General features: G+C 39.1%; 1 protein-coding gene across 1 annotated transcript in view; it reads right to left on the reverse strand.

Annotated features, from left to right (window-relative positions):
- The window catches only part of LOC306912086 (SH3 and multiple ankyrin repeat domains protein 1), a gene marked incomplete at both ends in the record, with an annotated part of 41366 nt that extends 23466 nt beyond the window's left edge, over nt 1–17900 (reverse strand). The window contains 15 exons of the mRNA XM_079487955.1: nt 130–243; nt 1461–1585; nt 3428–3558; nt 3635–3819; nt 3917–3983; nt 4136–4213; nt 4399–4515; nt 7377–7544; nt 7779–7930; nt 10187–10295; nt 10420–10491; nt 10948–11151; nt 12748–13229; nt 17137–17216; nt 17812–17900. Coding sequence (XP_079344081.1) covers nt 130–243; nt 1461–1585; nt 3428–3558; nt 3635–3819; nt 3917–3983; nt 4136–4213; nt 4399–4515; nt 7377–7544; nt 7779–7930; nt 10187–10295; nt 10420–10491; nt 10948–11151; nt 12748–13229; nt 17137–17216; nt 17812–17900 — 2173 coding nt within the window. The remainder of the gene's footprint in view (nt 1–129; nt 244–1460; nt 1586–3427; nt 3559–3634; nt 3820–3916; nt 3984–4135; nt 4214–4398; nt 4516–7376; nt 7545–7778; nt 7931–10186; nt 10296–10419; nt 10492–10947; nt 11152–12747; nt 13230–17136; nt 17217–17811) is intronic.
- Between the last annotated feature and the right edge of the window lie 3690 nt (nt 17901–21590).

Here is a 21590-nt window from a genome sequence, read left to right on the forward strand (position 1 = left end):
AAAACAAGTGTCCGTTTAGGTAGTCACCATCCAGATATTTGTCTGAGACATTTTTAATTTTGCAGAAAGAAAAGTAAAACATATTAGTGTGTGTGTGTGTGTGTGCGTGCATGAGTGTGTGTAGATCACCTGTTGGCTGTTCTTGATTCTGTGGCAACACCTCTTCTACACAGTCAGCCGGAAACCAGCCGGTTCGACCTTTTACTGTCCCTTCCCAGAATCCTCCTTCACCCACACTGAGAACTGACAGCAAGAATAAACAGGCCTGGTTTTGCAGACAAGGCTAACCTTAATTAAATTAGGATATTTAAGTCACTTTTATTTAAATAGCTTATATAAAAACATAACTGGTGTGCACCTTGAAACAAAACAATGACATCTTTTAAGATGTCATGGCAATTTATTTTTAGATAACAGACAGCTCAAACTTTCATTTTAGTCTTGGACTAGCCTTAAAGGCTGAAGCATAGTTCCCTTTATACGTGTACGCGAGAGACAGCGTGCCGTGTGTGTGACATAAAATTCCGTCATCGGAGTAGTACGCACATTTTAGCTCTGTCTGAATTCGCCCCCATATCTCCTATATAGTGCGCTATATCTGGTGTCCGCCATTTTGCAGTGTTGTCCGAATTCTAAGTAAACAACTAATTCCCTACATTTGTTCCCTACTTTAACAGACAATGCAGTCTGATTTTGAGTGTATATCCGACGTACACTTGCTCACTCATATTGTGTGTATGCATTTGAGTCGAAAGCTGTATACTTTGCAGGGCTGTGCGCTCGCGTCCACATGAAAAAAAGGAAGTATGCCACAGGCTTAAGCCCTGTCGGTGAAACGGGGGAAAAATATCTTTAAAACAGACAAAAGAAATAACCAAAGGCAAATGAATCTCTACAAATAACACTTATGTTTTAAACCTACTGTTTGTGCTGTTATTGACATGATATATATTCCAATGTTTATTATTAATAGCATTGAATTTAAAGTCACAAGATTAAGCATTACAGTAGTTGTATGTTTTTGTGTCACCGTGCTGTTTTTGTGGTTTTATAAAAGCAAAATGATAGCTACGTTTTCTTAGCAACAACATAAAAGAAACTCTAGCAAACACTTACATTTATTATGAAATTCATCAAAATAAACAGTTCTGCCAAGCAATTTAGTTTATTATCCTAACTGTGGGCTGCGTACGGTTGCCAAGCAATGTAGCAGCTTGGCACATTAATATAGAAAGTGCCGTCACAAGCGTGCGTTTTTCTGCATGTGTGTTTCAAACATGCCTCGTCCATCAGATATTCAAGTCTGATGTTTTATAATACTTTGTTAACTACGGACAAGAGTTGAGAAAAAAAAACAAGCACTTATAGACATATGGATAACTTCAGACTGTTTTAAAATGACAAAAAACACGCATAAGGAAACCAATGTTTTCATGGTGACTTTAGAAAGGTGTTCTGACCTTTGACCTTGTCTCCTTTGCTGATGTTGATCTCGCGTTCGCCGTGAGCAGAGTGAGAACGTGTCGCCACAAACACGCGACCTGGAACAGCACTGTACAGCCTCTTCCTCTGACCTCCGACCACTCTGTAGTGAACACAGGGTCATGATGTACATGTAGGCCAGAAAGCGACATCCCATCCAAGGCTCTATCACAAACTGCGCCAAGGAATAAAAAAACTGTGTGGGCGAGTAAATTATGTCTGCCAATGCCAAATCTTGGCGTGGTTTTCATTTTTGGGGGAAGTGTCCAAGGATCTCGTTCAAGAATGTGATTGTAAGAACTCAGAACTTAGGCCCAAAAGCTTCACAACACATGAATTTTGTCTGAATAATGTAACTAAATGTTCAAAATCGAAAAAGGTGTTGGAATTGGTCGTAGGAAAGGTAATCGCTAATGTAAAAAAGCAAATCATCAGGGTCAGATCGAGCAGAAATAGCTCAGTTTGGTATTAAAAGACTTATTCACTGTTTACTGTGCCGGGTTATGTGTTTAAGCCTCCACGCCAGAACAAACAAACAAACAAAAAACAGGTGAAAGAAGACGGACTCTGATAAATGAAGCGCAGCATAAAGATGAATCCGTTGGAGAGGTTTATGAGTGAGAATAAACTCAGTGTGGCAGTGACGCTTTGGCCAGAAGCCTTTCAAAACAAATCACGACGTGCAAAACGATGACTCACAGCTTCTGTAACATACAACATAAGATAAGCAACACAAATCAGTGCTGACATTTTTAACATTTCAAATACATCAGCTCGATGATAGTGGTAAGATTCATACACAGTATATACACAGTTAAAGGGACAGTTCTCCTGAAAGGAGAATTCTGTTACTCACATTCGAGTTGTTCCAAATATTTGGAAGAATGCTCATAACCAGACAGATTTTGCCCCCCATTTACTCCAATAGTAGGAAAAAATACATTGCTAGTCCGAATGTCTTATTTTGTGTTCAACAGATATGTAAATTTGGAAGCCGATAAAACACTGGAAGCTAACAAATTTAGGATGTTCTTCCAGAGCAACCCAGAAAAAATGTTCTTAATAGCCACGTGTCTACAAGCCTTTCCATTTTTAAATTATTCTGTCTGTGTCATTTCATCAGATTCTTGCTACATTAAATGTACTTGTTTGTAGCCATGGTGACACCCATAATTTTAATAGTAAATACCTTTATAAATTAATACATTTATGTAGTACAAATAAACTTTTACTATATTTAAAATGCAGTACAACAAATACACCCATTACGTATTTACGGTAGTTGAAACACATTTCTTAAGAATTTGCGATCGTAAAATAATTCTAAATACAAATACAAAAAATTTATAAATGAGAACACAAACAACTTAAACAAAGCCTGGAGGCACCTTGAAAAAAACAAGTAATAATTTGGGGGTCTGCAGTACACCCAACTCACTGTTAAAGAATAACTAACTAAAGGTGGGGACGTTTTTCCGTCACACTGTCGTGTGCATGTAGTTTTAAAACTAAGGCAATAATCATAAGCTGTGTTTGATTTACAGCATCCTTACACAGTGAGCTGGGTGCATTTCTTCATCATGAAATAAAAAAGACAAATGCATTGAAATGTCACATATCACACAACTATCTAGCAAAAGAGTAAGCTGAATTAAAACACGGGACGCTTTCCCAAACCTTTTACATACTGCGGTGGTGCATAAACACTTGTGGGTAAATTTCCCTGTGAAGTGGTAAATTCATGTACACGTGAATCTACACTGTTATGCTGTGCCCTTCAAAACGTTTACAGCACATTAAATTATGAACATGTTGTGCATAGCTTGGCAGCGCTAGCCTGTATCTCTGACAACAGAACCAACAAACAGGACCTGCTTCCAAAAACCATCACCACAAAATACCTGCCAACGGCACCCGGCGAGAAGATTCACACGTCGATACTCACCCCTGCCTTCCTCGCTGTTTCTGCGGCTTCTCCTCAACCTCTCCTCCCTCTCTCCCGCGTGACGGAGAACGGGTGCGAGCTCCACGTGGACTACTGGAACTCCTCAGAGCGAATGAGGCCCGGCGTTGAGTCTGAGAGGAACAGAAAGGGAAAGGATTGGTTCGGTGGGTGATCTTCGCTCGTCGGCCGGGGGGATATGAATCGTACCTGTGAAGGTGGCACGTTGGAAGCAACGTTGGGCTGAGGCACGGGGTCCCCTGAGGTTGTCGTCATGATGTTCTCGCTCTTGGCACGCATCAGCGGGTGGGGATGCTGAAGGCCGGCCGGGATGGCTTGATTCGGCACACCATCCATGAAGTGAGGAGCATATTTAGGGGTTTCTAAAAAAGGAACTGATAAGGAGAAAATGTTTTCTGTCATTATAAAAAACACATTTTACTTGTATTGAGGTTCTTACGGGAAATAATAATTTCAGAGAAACAAACTTACCAATATCCATGTCGTTGTGATTTTTTATGATTTCGCCAAGCTCAAAATTGCCAGACATCACAGCAACCTGCAACAACAGCCATGTAAGGTTTTCTGCAACACAGTAATCTTTCATTTGAGAATATGAGGACAGCCTTTGTAATATAGATTCCAAAACAACCAACCAAATTTGGATACAATAAGACAGCACTCTGGCTAAAACAGATAACCCATAGATACCTGGAAAGGGGTTTGACCATGTTTGTTCTTTATCTCCTTTTTGGCTCCTCGGTAAAGAAGAACCCGCATACAGCTCTCCTGATTGGACAGAGACGGCACTTATCAATATTATTTGATTTTGGGAAACATTTTGTAACAGTATGTTTGCCAAGTCACTGGCCAAACTCATCTTTGATCTTGCGAATAAACTTTAAACAAGAACTATAGACATGATAAACAATGACCTGCCCAAGATTATACCAATGACACAAACTTGAAAGTACCTTGTTGTAAAGGGCGCATATGTGGAGGGCAGTGTTCCCTGATGCATCCTGGGATGTGGTGTCTGCTCCATAGAACAAGAGGTGCTCTAAGTGCTGGGCAAAACCGTGCTGGCACGCCTGCAGTGAAGAGAACAAAGGTGAAGAAAATAAACAGTCTGTAAGTCAAGCAAAGCATGAAGAAAGTGTTCGGAAAAGTATTTCTTTGTCCTGCCGGGTTAAATTCATTAACATGGTTGGTTTCTTTAAACTTTCTTTTTATCTACTGTTTCTACCCGCCATCGGCCAACCTGCTCTAGTTTTCTGCTCTCTGCACTGGTTTTAACATATCTTTAATATCTCCTGCTCATTGGGTTCACGAAACACAAAATCAAATCTCTCTGACTGAGTTCAGAAGATGTTTCATAATCTTCAGGCTCTTGAGGAACTGTGGGTGTCGTACAGCAGCCAGGTGAGATGTGGTGAGCGGATTGGGGAAAAGGAAATATATTGCTTTATTTTTGCACATAAACCGCTTTAGAAGAGAAGGCGGAAAATAGAGGAAATAGAAATAGAAACGCAAACGACAAACAAGCAGGCAATGAATGAGATGAAACATGATAGATGGGTACCTGTGAACTTCAACCTCTCCAAACGCCTCCTCGTGTCTGATCTATGGAGAGAGACAGAGACACACATAGGGTGGGCTATGGACAGGGTGTCTTGATTGAGTTCATTCAAAGTCCCTGTGAACCGGAAGTTGCGGTCGTTTTTACTTCCGTATTTTGACGCTTTTTCGAGTGAAATGGAATTTCTAATGAGAAAAATAGTGGGTGTGTGCATTCGTCTTTCTCTGCAATTTGATTGGATGTATAAACAGCCGTTGCATTTTAAAATGGAATTTGCGGCAGACTGACAGTTGAAGGGGAGGGGTTAACGGATGCCCTGCCCAAGCCGTCTAACATACGTCATTTAAGATGGATAGTCATTACAGGAAGGAAGTGCATTTTCCGATTTTAACTACGGATTTTGAAGGCACACTATTTACAAACTATTTACAATAAACGCTGCAATGTTTCATGAACAAAATAGGCATTGAAATATGTATTATTATGGACTTTAAAGACGCATAGACTTGGAGAGGCTCAGTTACTTATTCACAATCAGGTCAGATTAGATAGGGTCAAAAATATATTCCTGGCGAAACAGATAAAAACCAGTTCAAGGAACAAAAAACGGAAACGAAAGAAATTTTTGCTGGAACATAAACAAAAACGAAATCAAGTTTAATCTTTCTGAACAGAAACCCAAATTTGCAATTGCATTTAGCCGTTTAATAACGTTATTTTATCGTTCCATTTAATATCAAACAATCTAACTAGTCGATCCCGAAAATAGGTATAAATGCCTTCCGAAACCCTTTTGAGACCGATTTAAATCCTGTCGGTCAAACCACTTCAGGAGGTGGTCAAGGATGTATTCCAGACAAAACTGGACAAGTGTATATGCATCTTGTTGAAGCCACATTTGTTATCGCTTTACTCCTCTTAGCAAGTTAGATGGGTCTTAGCTCAAGTTTGTTGTTTTAAATATATAAACACGATGATCACGCTCACAATTAGAGAAACACGGACATGATACTCATGCGTTTTGACCATAGAGGTTATGAAATTTCCCCTAAATGGAGCCCAGTGGAGATGAACAGATGATAGCATAAATAAAGCTAATAGCATAGCTACTGCAACGGAATTTCGGTGATTGAAATCAGTTTATAAATTTAAAGCTATCCGATCAAAGAACACATGAAGTGACCAGGTGTACCTTTTTATACGACCTTCGTTTAAAGGCTACACAATAGAGGTATGCATTGACGTCACTTTCCCACGTGAACACGCCGGGAACACGCCCCCTTGAGCGTCAGGACACGTTCCCCTGAGTGGTAGAACACACAGCAAAATGGCTGAGGAGAATAGGAGAAACTAAGAAACTAGGACTAAAACACGCAATTATTTGCTGAAATTACAAGCAGCTGGACTCGACGTGATCATTACAACTTCCTTATGACTTATAAAGGAATCAGGTGTTCCTGGATACTGAAATGTAGCACGGAATTGCGTTTCCTGATATTGTAAGCAGTCATTTTGCTGAAAGTTTTCCTCTCACGGAGGTGCGCTCTGGCGTGCTCACATGGTAAAGTGATGACACGTCCATATGTGAGATGTTCCTGAAGCTTTCCTGTGTAATATATACAACTACTTTTTAAGGCTATATCTTTATTAACTCTGTGTTTGGCTAACCTGTGCTTTTTTTGCTTTTTTGGATACTTCTGCTTTGGTCCAATACAAATAAAGCGCTATAAAAATAAATCTGACCTGATTTGACTATATAATTAGATATTACATAGAACACTTGGGCCAAAAACAGGAAATGCACCATGAACGAAGTCAAGTGGTCAAGTGCGAAGAACGCAAGTGGGGGTATGTGGACGCAGCATTTGAAAGTGAATTTCTGAGCAAGCGGGTTAAAATGTTGACATTCATAACATCTAGGAAACACTATCGCCCCCTCTTCAGGACTGAGGTGTGTAATCGCTACTGTAACGAGAGCACATATAAAGTTCGATCATAGAGGAGAAACAGAAACAGAGAGTGCCTTTCTGAAAAAAACTTTGTTAAAATGTTGACAGTCACACATATCTCATGTAAGTGCGGGCAGTTTTTTTCAGGCTGGAGAATCGTAAAGGTCTGTGTGGAAAAGACCGAGTTGGAGAGAACGAATGTGAGAAATAAAAGTCTGAGAGACAGGCATGGAGACTCTACTGATCTAGAATGAAAATTAAACAGCCAAACAGAACAACAAACAAAACACAAGAAGGAACCATGTCTGAACTTCACTGAAACATAAGAATCCCAACAATATGTGTAAAACTGCATTTTTGAGATATAAAATACCTACATTTGATCTGATGTTAAGAAATCAAATAACATGATACACACACACACCTGGTGCGACTCGTCCCAACCGTTTTCATCTCTGACCCCCAGTCGTGCTCTATAGTACAGCAGTGTTTCACAACATGAGGTGTCGCCCCCTGTCAGCACAGAGTGGTATAGCGGCGTTAGACCACAACGATCTCTGTAATCTGGAGATGCTCCCATAGACAACAGCACCTTTACAAAGAAAGATTTACAAACAAATATGATAAAGTGTGTTAAAATAAAACTTTTTAGCATTAAGAAGTTGACCATATTCATTCAGGTTCCTGGTCTTATTTTAACTTATTTAACTTATAAGTGCAAGCTATACCAAAGAAAACAGAACATTTGCCTTTTTTCAGCTGACATTATTAATGTCTGTTTTAACATCACTGAATTGCATTTGTACATCTCTTGGTGTTTTTGTACCATAAGTGCAGATTGGTTGTGCGCTCTGACTGCTTTATGCAGGGGTGTGAGTCCGGCTCTAGACCGGAAATCCAGATGAGCTCCGTTTATCACAAGAACATGAATCCCCTCAATGCTCAGAGTCCCTTGAACCGCCAGGGTTAACGGAGACTCTAAAAAACACAAACCACACGCTCAGACTTCTCTGAAGTGCCAGGGTTAACAGACATGCTGGAGAAACACAAGAATATTTTATTAAGAGGAACAAGCCACATGCTGAAGGTTTCTGTGGTTTGAACACAACGAGAATCATGTACAGCTTCAAACTAAATAAAAATGCTTTGTGTAAATAAACCTCTGTCAAAATGGTTGCCATCGATTTGCCTTGCATGAAAAGGGTTGCATTAATTCGTTTTTACCTTTAAATTCTTGAGAATAAAAGATGAGAGGATATAACATCACTACTTATGCAAAATCTTATTCATTTTTTAATAAATCTATTTTTAAAACCTAATCATGTTAATTTACCACAACATTACTCTGCATCATGTTTAGGGGTTACGGATTAGGTAAAAGAAATGGATAATATGCTTGCAGAAAATTACCAGAACATTTTCCTTTACTTCCTGCTTTTCTTTCTAACCGTTTACCGCGTGTTACGTTTAACAAAACATACATATATGTAATAAAGAATCACCAGAGTTGACAGAAACAGACCACAGGCAACATAGTTTTGAGTCTAAGGTAAGGAAAATACGAAGATCCTGACAGAGAAATGACAGTCATCAGAACTGAAAAGGTCAAAGCAACATGAAAATTAATTTCCAGTCTTCTTTCTAGACAAGTCAACATTGCCCCCGAATCCTCATGGCCATGTAAAATACTTGTGATATTTTTGTAGGCTAAACCGGAGTGTCACGCTGGTTCCCTCAACCGAAAGCCTTTGCATTTTTCCCATAGACTTTTGGAAGATGTTTGTTTGTCCTCTTTGCCTAGGTCTCTGAAACACGCAGATGTTTTACAAAGCTCATCGCTCTGAAAAGCCAGTTGACCAGTGCGTAGTGATTGGTCGAATACTGCAAGCGTGTGAATGAAATGTAACGCCTCTGACCATGTTTGGAACATCAGGTTCCAAAGCAATTATTCTGACAGGTATTTGGGTGGTCTTAGTCAAATCATACCATGAGCTGACCTAGATTTGTTGGGTGTGGTTACACGAGGCGTTTCTGGCAGGTCTGGGTGAGCATTCGCTTTTAGATAGAATTCACATTTTGTTTTCCGACACTTACATTTTTGTGTCTAATACATGCATGGGCGATTTATAGCACACCAAAGAAAAACACGTATTCCCGCCATATGATCCCTTTAAGGTCGCTCGATATCCACGTCACCACCAAGCCTCCGCATTATTTGTGCTTTATATGCCCGTTGACGTTTTATGTCCCTTGCTTTTAGCAACTGTCTCAGTCTAAGGAGACATTAAGGCTTCAAAAAAATCACAAGCGGGTTATAATTGGTGTGTTTTATGTCATAGAGTAAAACGTGAAAATATTTAGAGGTTGTGTTTACCACAGACCTTATTTCGGGCGATTTACTAAAAACCCATTCAAATAACCAATAGAATTTGAACTTGATGGAACCCGAAGTCCTAAAATGTTAACTTGCCTACCTATTTGCCTAAAAGTATGAATGAAAATAATGAAAAAGTATATTAATTTAAGTTTGTAGCATATAAATATGCACGCACTGGGACATACAAACAGGAAGCAGAAGTGGCCGTTGTTGCCTAGACAAAATTGTGACCTTAACTGTCACTCATATCAAAATACAGCTCTTCTTTCCATTAAAGTATTTATTCATTCATTATTTAGTATAATGTTTACTGTATACTTACATTTGTTTATTTAGTGAGGCATCAGTTATATCATTTATTAATGCAGTGAGCATCAATAATAATTGTGGCTAACATTAGCCGTTAGAGTGTGCATCATCTTTACTGCAAATTTCTAGGCAGTAGTACACCATCCTGAATCTTTGGAATACTCTTTTCAACATACTATTGTTTGGGACATACATTCTACCTTCAAATACTATTTAGGACACATAGTGTGCTGATTGGGACGCAGCACTCTGTTCTTCAAACCTTTTCATGTATTTTCATGATAATAAAGTATATTTATAATGATGATGTTTGACGAGTTTTGCTTTTTCAAATGCACATTATAAACGCGTCAATCTCGTAGTGGTTTAGATCGAGCAGTACTTCCTATCGATCAGAGCCGTAGATCACGGAAGAGATGTGCATTCAACACAGAATTGATTCAGACATGTATAATTAGTGCGAATAGCCATATATTCCTGGAGGTTTGACCATGAACTGGTTGTTGTTTGAGGATGTAAGTATAGGACTGGCAGTCTGTGCTTCTCACCTCCGCTCTCAGTGTCATGGTAGTTCGGATCCAGTCCTTTCTCCAGAGCTTTACCCAGCTTCTCCACTGCTCCAGTCTGAACATAGTCCATAAACTTCTTCAGATTGGCCTGTAGAGGGAGACGCACACAAACACTGGCACCCTGTGTAGTGCGCTTATCATACATCGGTACTAAACGTGTCATATTATACAGGCCGATCTCCTGTAGCCTGTGTGTGTTTCTTTGTGTGTACCTTGGTGTGGATTCTGGCCAGCTGTTTCTCATCTAGGTTTGTCTGTTTGTAGACTCGTGTCTTATATCTGAACTGTGATGGGAAAGAAGGGGAAAATCATAACTATTCATTATCCAAGGCTCTGAAATCCCAGATTATGAAATATAGAAAATAATAACAGTCACAAACATTTATGACAGGGCGACTGGATTGTTATTTCTGGATACTTTGTTTATACAGTATATATTCATCTTAATGTATATCGCTTTAACGGCATGTGATTTCCTGTGCCCATGTAATCGGATGATATCATCTCACCTGCCGCTGTATAGCTGCATGGGTTTCACTACATTAACATTCAGTGGGCTAGATGTAAACATTTACGAACAAATAAACACACCAGAGTAAACTTTGCACTGCATTATGTACGACACTAGTTGGACCTCACAAATTTCTGGGTCATGGGGTTTGGGAACAAACTGGGTGACATGTGGCATAATATTCCTGAGCGTTTGAGGGCAGTCTGTGATGTAGGATTCGCTACAGCACCTCCAGGTAGGGCACACCCTTCTCCAGGGACTGTGAGAATTCTCCCAGCAAACGCTCTTCCTCCAGAAACTTGGCATCTCTTCCTTCTCCAGCTGGCTGGAAAAGGCCATAGTTGTAGACGTCCCACAACGTCTCGCTGAGGGAACAAATAATCTGTTGCTTCGCATTCCAAACGGTGGAATCCGGATCAAAGCGCAAACACTTCTGCAGATGGCGAGAGAGAAAACAGGGTTAAAAACAGAACTGTGAGGAATAGACTGAACTGTTTCAGAGTGAAGGACGAGACAGATAAAAGAAATCCGGTTACACTTTACCATAAGGTGATATTTATTACCAATTAGTTAATACATTAGCTAAAATGAATTAACAATGAACAATACTAATACAGCATTTATACGTGTTAGTTCATGTCAGTTTCAGCATTTACTAATACATTATTCAAATTAAACGTTATCACTGTTAACATTAGTTAATGCACTATACATAAACGACCGTATTGACATGAACTAACATTAAAAAAGATTAATAAATGCTGAAAAACTAAATTAAACAGGAAGGAAGCATTTATAATAAATCCTTAACAACCAACATGGTAAAATGTAAAAATTAATGTTCATCAGGGAAAGAACTCTAAGGGACTTCCCTAGTTTTGATCAAAATGAGTTTGTGTCGTCCAATGAGCTCTTGTAACCCAGTATGTTCCTTTAATGTCAGTTCAATTAAGATTGGACTTAGGACATATTATACAAGGAAACTCTGAGTGTGTGTATTCAAATATCCCCCAAAAAAGCTATAGACACACACAATTCAACCACTCCCACTTTTACACTGAAACACATAATGAGTCAAAGAGTACCATCATTTAATATGTATTTTATTGGAGTACAGCCGTGGACAAAAAATAAATAAAGAGACCATAACAAATGTTCATTTAATCATCATTTCAATGTGTTTTAAATTTGAACTAAACCAAACCTCAGGAGTGACATCCAACAGAAATGTGAAAGACTGACTGTACAAAAATGACTGTTGTGTTGCTTAAGAGTGAATATGAACTTTTTGGACTATTAGAGGTCAGAAAAACGTTTTATGTTCACCTGTTTCTCCAGATTACATTTTCAGCAAATAAATACATAACAATCTTGTATTCTACATTTGGAAGAAATGTTGTTAGTAGTTCACAAAATGAAACAAAAATGATTATTTTACCAAACAATTTAAATTAAAAGAAACAAATTATGAAATGGTCTCTTTATTTTTCTGCAGCTGTACATCTATAATATTAATACAGTAAGGTGCGGTGGTGTATTTCATTTGGCATCATGTTTGATTGCAGAAGATTTGAAGGCATAAAAAATGACACTTCTTTTTCTAATGTAATTGTTTTCAGATTGATATCCCATTTTACTTTTTAATGAGTTAGTTCATTTAAGTATTAACCCTAATTAAAAATTGTAAAATGTCAGTAATAAAAAATATACAAGACAGTGAATTGCGCAACTTATTGCTCAAATAAGTAAATTTTTGCATATCGCTGTTGTCCTCCTGAAACCTCATACAGTATCTCCATATTTCGTGATTTTTATTGATTATTCATCACCCTTTTTGTGTGTCACTAAGTTTTGTAAATAACTAACCAATAAAATTTATTAAAAAGTGCTGGTCAACTTTGACACAACAGTATTTAATCATTTTAAAAGTAAAGTCTTTTCCATTCAATTTGGACACTCAAGGTTTCAGAAGGACAGCAATGATATATGTGGCGTAAATCTAAATGCATGCCAAGAGAAATGTACAGACCGTTTGTTTGATATCAGGTATGCCAATCCGGAACACAATCACGGCGAGGTGCGAGTCCTCCACAGGCTCCGCGGTCATACTGCGCTCCATCATACGCCTCCGGGCCTGCTGATTGGTCAAGACTGGATGATACATCGGCTGATTGGTTGTCTGATGATACAGAGTCGGCTGACTGGGCAAATGAGGAAGTCCTCTTTGGGCAGAATTGACCGCCCTCGGTTGCCTCTCTCCTCGTTGCCAGCCAATCACGACGGCCGCTGGCTTGGACCCATCTGTCTTGCGTCCACCTCGGTTCTGATGTTCTTTGTCTCCCAGATCTATCAGCCCATTTTGTTTTCCTCTCCTTGACCTTTCCTCTTCGTCCTCCTCATCCTCACCGTCTTTGTCATCCATGCTGCCAAAAAAGCGCTTGGTATTTCCCAGCATCCTTTGCTGGACAGGGTCAGCAGCCAGCGTTGAGGTCGTGGTGGTGGGCCATTGTGCTTATTGTCATCACGTATTGGTTAGAAAGACTAAAATGAAAAATAGTGAGAAAGAATACCATTTATGGGGTGAGATTAACGAAGAACAAGTCATGAATGAGACTGAAGTAATTTTTACTTATTTTATGCAACTTTATGCAAATAAGAGGCTTCATCGAGAATTATATTAAATAATTAGGGATGTAACGATTCATAATTGATAATATTATTTGACCCTAATTCTTCCAAATATAAACCTAAATCCTGAATGTTCATTTGTATATTCACAATACAAATGAATATGTTTATAACAGAATGTGTAATATTAACTTCCTTGTGTGTTGTGATATTTCTTGTGCTTTCGGTCTTGTTGGGTTTGAAATACACTCATTCATTCACCCACATTTGCGTCGCCTTTTATTTATGTATGACACCATAACCCACAATAAATATCAGATGAGGCCTAATACATTTTAAATGACATAATGCACATACACAGATCCCTTCATATTAAACGGAGAATAAAATGTGACCAATGAGAAGGCAGATATGTGTCTGCGATTAGCTTTCTGCAGTATAATTGGCAGTTGACTGGGGCAGGTGGGGAAAATAGAGCACTGTCCTCATTTCAATCTCTAGAGACAATTCAGATAGAGAAACACAGAAACCGGTAGCCCAAGGACAAATCGAGAAGTGCAGAGATACCAGACCGGGCCAAGAAATCTACAACAATTTCTAAAGACCGCGGCAATCTGTATGTCCATTTGACCAAACCGACACCACAGAAGGGTCAGAGAAACCCAGCCGATCATTTACAGCAGTCAGCATTATATTACCTACAAGGTGCATTTTACACACATCCAAATGTCTGTTCGGCACGCTCACCTGCTCCGTGAGAACAAAATTCTCTTATTGTACTTCATCATACAGAGCACCGCCTCTGTCTATGTAGGACAGGGTGAATATAGATATATTTCCAGTGAATTGGTCCCCAGGAACTTTAATTGGAGAACTTCCATGGAACAGACTGTCCCACTTTTATAACCCGTTAAAAAAAGTAGAGCAACCAGGTCCGGTATTGGTCTCTCTCTCTCTCTCTCTCTCTCTCTCTCTCTCTCATTGTCCATCACTACGTTAGCAAATGAATGACAGTGCAGCCAATGGACAGTTAAACGGTGTTGATGGTCCTTTCTGCATTTTCCCTTGAGCTCAGCACATCTCCACACTTTCCACTTCATGCTGATTTGCAAACGGCCCACGTTACACATGCCAACGTGTGTATCTACAATGATTTTATGAGCTTATGTCCTGATTAGTTTTTACATCACACCACTGGTGAAGTCTGTAATGATGGCTGTGTCTGTTAACGGGTGATACTTTTTCCCACCTGACAGCATCTGGATAAATCACACCTGTCTCTACTCGCATGTGTTCTGTAAACAGACAAAACAGTCAGAGGAGCAGCAGATCCTTCTTTTATTCATTCGATTATCCAGCCAATCCGAACGCTCTTCACCCATCAGACATTTTGCATGTGGCAAAAAGCACCGTACAATCCAGAGAAACAAAATATGGGTAAAAAGCAAATCAAAATAGTTTTTTAACGAATTATTCTATTGACTTAGATGGTTCAACTCATAGTATTGCTTACTTTTGTAACGGTAGGTTGTAAAAAGAATGATTTTATTGACTGGTCATGGCAAGCTACAGTGAGCCATTTTATTTCTATGAACATGCCAAAAGATGATTTAAAAAGACGCTTCAATCCAAATAAAACACACCTATGTTTTAGATAAGAATCTCTGGAGTGGATCTGATGATCTAAATCTATTTACATTAACCCTCAACAGAGACACAAACAAACAGTGATGAACAATATAATAACTACACATTCCAACTATAGAAAGCCCAACTTACAAGCTCACATTACCCTTACATTTACTCTATTAAAACAAATCATCCAAAAAAAAACTAATCATAAATATGCGGGGAACACAGGAACACCCCTGTACAGCTATGACGTCACAGAATTATGATCATTATGAACATAAATCACAGTCACAGCCATCTCCAAAGTCTCAAGATTCATTATACAATCTATCCCACAGGATACTCCTTGGATAGATGGACAGTCCGTTGCAGGGCACATACGTATTCTATATATATATACATTAAATGAATATTTATTTGCCTGTCTGACCAGTGCTGCAAAAATGATCACATTCTGTTGTCCTACATAAACCATGGAAGCACATGTGAAGGAGATACAGTAGATCTCCTGCAGTAAAGTTACTATATATAGCTGCTAATAAATAAACTGAAAAGGGTCAAGCTGTCACCTTGTCTAGTAACACACTACACAACATTTTTCTGAATGTTCCAGACATATTTTTCTGCAGTATGTACTGTATAAGGACATCTATGAACTGGGAGTATTCACTATACATCTAAAGAGATCGTATATTCCCAAACTGAAGCTTTTATCATTTCAGGTCAAACCTTTATGGCATTCCTTCTTCTGCAGAAAACCAAAGAAGATATTTAGATCTTAGGTTCCAAAGATATTAGGATTTCGATCGCGATATACAAACAACATTTCACCACATTCAGTTGAACACAAGACCACGGAGACATTTCTGGAAATGTCATCTTTTGTGTCACACACAGGATTTGATAGATGAGAAAATACAAATATACAATGTGACCCAACATGCTATAGCAAGCAGATCAGAAACACACAACCAATTACAAACAATCTCAATCCCTTATTAAATATTTTATGAGGTTTGCAGTCACATTAAAGTCCATATGCTGCATTCAGTTTCAGCATTTAAATGCACATCTCGATGTGGAAGACACATGCTGATGATTTGCTGACAATAACATAGACAGAGAATGCAAATAAAACTGAAAAAACTTCAACTGGTCAATTACTAACCTAGCGTGTGAAGTACAATATAAACAATGTGAAAACAGAACAAGATAAACCAGGATTAAACTAAGCCCTAAATAATAAGCAGGGACTCTACAGAAGGAGGCAAGCACAGCATTGACCTCTTTCAACAACAAGATGAGAAACCTAGATCAACAGTTAGAAAATGATGCTGGAGATGACATCACATACTTTCCGATGCTCTTATCCGACACGTTAGCATCAAATTGCACATGGATAAAACCACAAAGATGTTTAAAGAATGTGCACCCAACTTTCGCTTTCTAAAAACTAGCATGGTATGTCATCAACAGATCAGACTGAAAGTGTGCTGGTGTTTCCTGGATAAGTGTGTGAGTGTATCATTACGTCCCTGTGCGCTGTGACCTACCTTTGCTCTCAGCAGGCCTCTCTCATCACCAAAAACAGCACACACTCTTTACCCACCCACACACTCTAAAAGTGTAATTGAGAGCAAACTCTCTCTCTCTCTCTCTCTCTCTCTCTCTCTCTCACACACACACACAAACACACACGCGCATTTATTAAATCCAAAAACAGCAGCATCTGCATCTACAACACACAGATGAGATAATAACACACATATGCACAAAGCAACGAAGCCACACTTCCCAAAGACCCTCTGCCACTCCAAGAGCCCAGCTTTCACACTCACGACAATAAAAAAAAACATTTGCATTCATTAGAAATACCTGATCTAGTGCGAGCGTTCTCATTCCAAGACCTCTTTTGCTCCAGAGGTGGGACTTACAGAACAGAGTCCACAGAGACAGAACCAGAGGAGAACCAAAGTAAGACCTGATAAAATTGTTAAGCGCAAATGATGCCTTTCCCCGTCACATCTGTAGTTGTGTCCGATCACCTCCAGCACTGGAACGATCTGTGTATCTGATCTCTCCCACTGTCATGCTCTCTCCTCTCTCTCTCTCTCTCTCTCTCTCTCTCTCACACACACACAGTAAGAGGAGATCAAACTGGCTTGCTCTAAAGCTCCAGTTTCATCTGGACCCTCTATAGCTTTGAGGGAAGATCTCATCTGTGACTCCAGAGAACCACTGAAACCACACGGAAAAAAATATTAAAGGTTTCACATACAGTACATGATGCAAGGCATACTATGCATGCATATTACATGTGTGTGTGTGTGTGTGTTCTATACATATGTACATACAGTATCTTTCACAGGCTTATTGCGCACACACACACGCACACACAGCAACATAAGTGTGTCATAGGCAAATAAATGAGAGGAGAAATTAGCCTGACTGCGTGTGATCATGAGACGTGCAGGGCTGAATCAGAGCATGGCTATGATGAGAATCTCCTGACTTTTTCATTTAGGGACCAGATTTTCGCTAGAACATTGAGATTAAAGAGAGGAAAAAACAGACGCACAATACTGTCAGGCTGCATGGATGGTGTCATCAGATTTAGAGGAAATGAATGACAACATCAACAGCATCATACAGTACAGATGGAGCATGTTTAAATAAGGGACGCACTATAAATTATCCTCTATATTAGTATTGGAGGATAAATGATCATGTTTATGTTATCGTTATCGACCGATAATAGAATTTAGGCTGATCCCAATTCAGACTTTAATGGATATATTCTCCTCTGTCTTGTCAGTGTATGGCACGCGTTCACGGGAGCACTTCTTCTTTGTCTTCTTCTTGGACAAGAGCATTGTCGCATTGTGAGTGAGAGCTCCGGCGTCCAATAGGGACAAGTCCCATGCGGCGTTCGGCGCACAAACCAATGCGCAAGCGTCAAAGTGCTCTCATCCAAGAAGAATGCAAAGCATTTCACCAACGATTGCTTCACGAATCTGGGAGAGATCAAGTTTAGCTATGCACTAAGCTTTTGTTGAGAAGTGGGGCAATTAAAACAAGGACTGTCAGATTCGCAGGCTGTAAGTATATTTTCATCGTTAAAGACTTTGTTACGGACGATGTTGTTGTTTCTTTGTGCATTGTGGAAAAAAATGAAAAAATAAGTCCTAATAATCAGTCATTTTGTTCCAACTAGAGGCAACAAATGTGGTGTTTATAATGTTTTTTTTTTGTCTTATGGCATAACACTGGTTGATCAAGAAGGGCCGAAGTGCTCGCGGTATTTATAATGTTACCATTCCCTGCTGTAACGCGATCTTGTTACTATCTCACACAAACTCTGTATGATGATGGTTTGTGAAGAGGCGTTACATTTCCGTGAAGTATTCGACCAATCACTACGCACTAATGAACTGGCCAATCACAGCACACCTCGCTTTTCATACTTTCGTAACTTTCTCTACGCGTTCTGTATACTGTCCAGATGCTGCATAGCTCTCGCAGTTGATATCTGTTTTTTTGTTCCGATAGTACGTCATTAGATTAACTAACTAAATGAAGTAGTTTGCGAATCTATTCAGAATTGTCTGCATTGAGATGCATCTGATCTAAGAATCATTGTTTCCCTCCATCCAATCCCTTACTGCCCAGCCTCAAGCCACTTTTGTTCGATATTGATCCGTCTTTAAATGTAAGTCAGCATTCCGCACCGCGGTCAAGCAAGCCGCCGTTTGATTCATTATGCGCGCATACTTAGTAATTTACGGTCATTTCTAGAAACACCGCTTTTAAAGCTTTATTTAAATGTAGATCGTCTGTGTGTCTCCTCAATATTATATATTTTGTTTTACGTTTAGATATTCCGTAATTGAAGAACATTTTTGTCAGAATGTTTGCATTATGCATGTTGTGAAAGCAATGTGTCCGTCTGCAACTTTTGTTTAACAGTTACTGTTACTGATATTTCCATCAAATAAAACGGGTTAAAATTGTTTTACCTGTAGCCTACTCCTGTGAAATTCTTTTCTTAATGTGTATCCTATAGTAGATGTGTTGTTAGTGTCTAAATGATTAGCTACAAAATGCAAATAGGCCTACATGATTTTAATACAGTAACATAAGTTTGTACAAGTTTAACTGTGGAATGGCTTTTGAAAGCGTATTATAGCGTTTTGAAAAAACATGCTTTCCTACTATAATGACTTATAACTAATGGTAATGGTTTACTGTAGCATTTGGGAGAAACTGTCAGTTTTCCACTTTAAATGCCTATAGAAACATGATTTCTAATAAGTTTCACAAACAGATGGTCTCTTCCTGTAGGGGGAATCCCACACTGTATGCACACCATATATGGCCTCATTTTACTGTGGCATTTGGGAGAAATTGTATTTTTTTCCAATTTAAATGCCTATAGAAACATGATTTCTAATAAGTTTCACAAACAGATGGTCTCTTCCTGTAGGGGGCATCCCACACTATATGCACACCATATATGGCCTCATTTTACTGTAGCATTTGGGAGAAATTGTAATTTTCCAATTTAAATGCCTATAGAAACATGATTTCTAATAAGTTTCACAAACGGATGGTCAGTTCCTGTAGGGGGCATCCCACACTGTATGCACACCATATATGGACTCATTTTACTGTAGCATTTGGGAGAAATGGCGATTTTCCCAATTTAAATGCCTATAGAAACACGATTTCTAATAAGTTTCAAAAATGGATGGGGGTTCCAAAAGGGGGAATACCACACTATATGCACACCATATATGGACTCATTTTACTGTAGCATTTGGGAGAAATGGCGATTTTCCCAATTTAAATGCCTATAGAAACATGATTTCTAATAAGTTTCAAAAACGGATGGTCGGTTCCTGTAGAGGGCATCCCACACTATATGCACACCATATATGGCCTCATTTTAGTGTAGCATTTGGGAGAAATTGTCATTTTTCCACTTTAAATGCCTATAGAAACATGATTTCTAATAAGTTTCACAAACGGATGGTCGGATTCTGTAGGGGGCATCCCACACTATATGCACACCATACTTGGACTCATTTAACTTTAGCATTTGGGAGAAACTGTCATTTTTCCACTTTAAATGCCTATAGAAACATGATTTCTAATAAGTTTCAAAAACGGATGGCCAAAATTGTAATTTTTCTGCTTCAAAAGTTATAGACACATTAATTATAAATTGAAAGGTACATTCTCTGAAGAAATTGTAAAGTGGTGCTAATGTGGCAAAATGCTGGTGTTGGGCTAGGGGGATGACCCTTCAAACCACTAGGGAAACAGCCAACCCCCATGTCTCTACGATGTTCTGATGCAAAGATGAAGGTTTTGCTATTGGCCCTAACGGTTGCTAAGCTAAGCTGTTTGGTTGCCACGGGCGTGGCTTGGCATTAAACAATTTATAAAACTCTGAGGTATAAGTGAAATGAACCAACTCCCATGTCTCTACGATGTTCTGATGCAGAGATATACATCTTGTAAAATAAGTAAAACTATTTGGTTGCAATGGGCGTGGCTTAAAAGCTTCACAATGATCCTGTGACAGACTAATTGAATGCCTGAGACAAATGAGACCACCCCCTTGTCTCTACGACACTGTGTTGACAAGATATCAATGTGGGCTATTTATAATGGAATTCTATAGGATCGGTTGCTAAGTCCATGTAAATGGTTGCTATGGGCGTGGCTTCATATCTTTATGAAGTTCCTGTGATGCTGATTGGTTGCCTGGTACTGCTAAGTTATATCATGTGGGACATTTTAACTCCTTATATGGGCATCCATTATAGTCAATGGGGCTTTTTCGGGGGGCTCCTACGCCCCAGGGGTGCAACTTACAACCCATTGTGAGGTATGTTCTTACAGGGCCAATTAGATATATGTTACCAGCATGTATCTCAACGAAATTCTCGCTCGGAGCTACGACCCGCCGAAATTTGACGTAAAGTTAAATCAATGGGATTTTTGGGGCGAGTTTTTGCCCCCCTATCACACCTGATCGCTTATAAAAGTCATAGCTTACCATTCCTCAATAAGCCAGACGATTTGACTAATCATTCATGGGTGTACGACCAAAGCTGCAGGACTAGTTACGGGCCGAAAAAAAATGTCACAATAATAATTATTTGTGCATATAGTGTGGGATGCCCCCTACAGGAACCGACCATCCGTTTGTGAAACTTATTAGAAATCAAGTTTCTATAGGCATTTAAAGTGAAAAAATGACAATTTCTCCCAAATGCTACGGTAAAATGAGTCCATATATGGTGTGCATATAGTGTGGGATGCCCCCTACAGGAAGAGACCATCTGTTTGTGAAACTTATTAGAAATCATGTTTCTATAGGCATTTAAAGTGAAAAAATGACAATTTCTCCCAAATGCTACAGTAAAATGAGTCCATATATGGTGTGAATGTAGTGTGGGATGCCCCCTACAGGAAGAGACCATCTGTTTGTGAAACTTATTAGAAATCATGTTTCTATAGGCATTTAAAGTGAAAAAATGACAATTTCTCCCAAATGCTACAGTAAAATGAGTCCATATATGGTGTGCATGTAGTGTGGGATGC

Source organism: Barbatula barbatula (assembly GCF_947034865.1).
Source record: "Barbatula barbatula genome assembly, chromosome: 23".
NCBI lineage: Eukaryota > Metazoa > Chordata > Actinopteri > Cypriniformes > Nemacheilidae > Barbatula > Barbatula barbatula.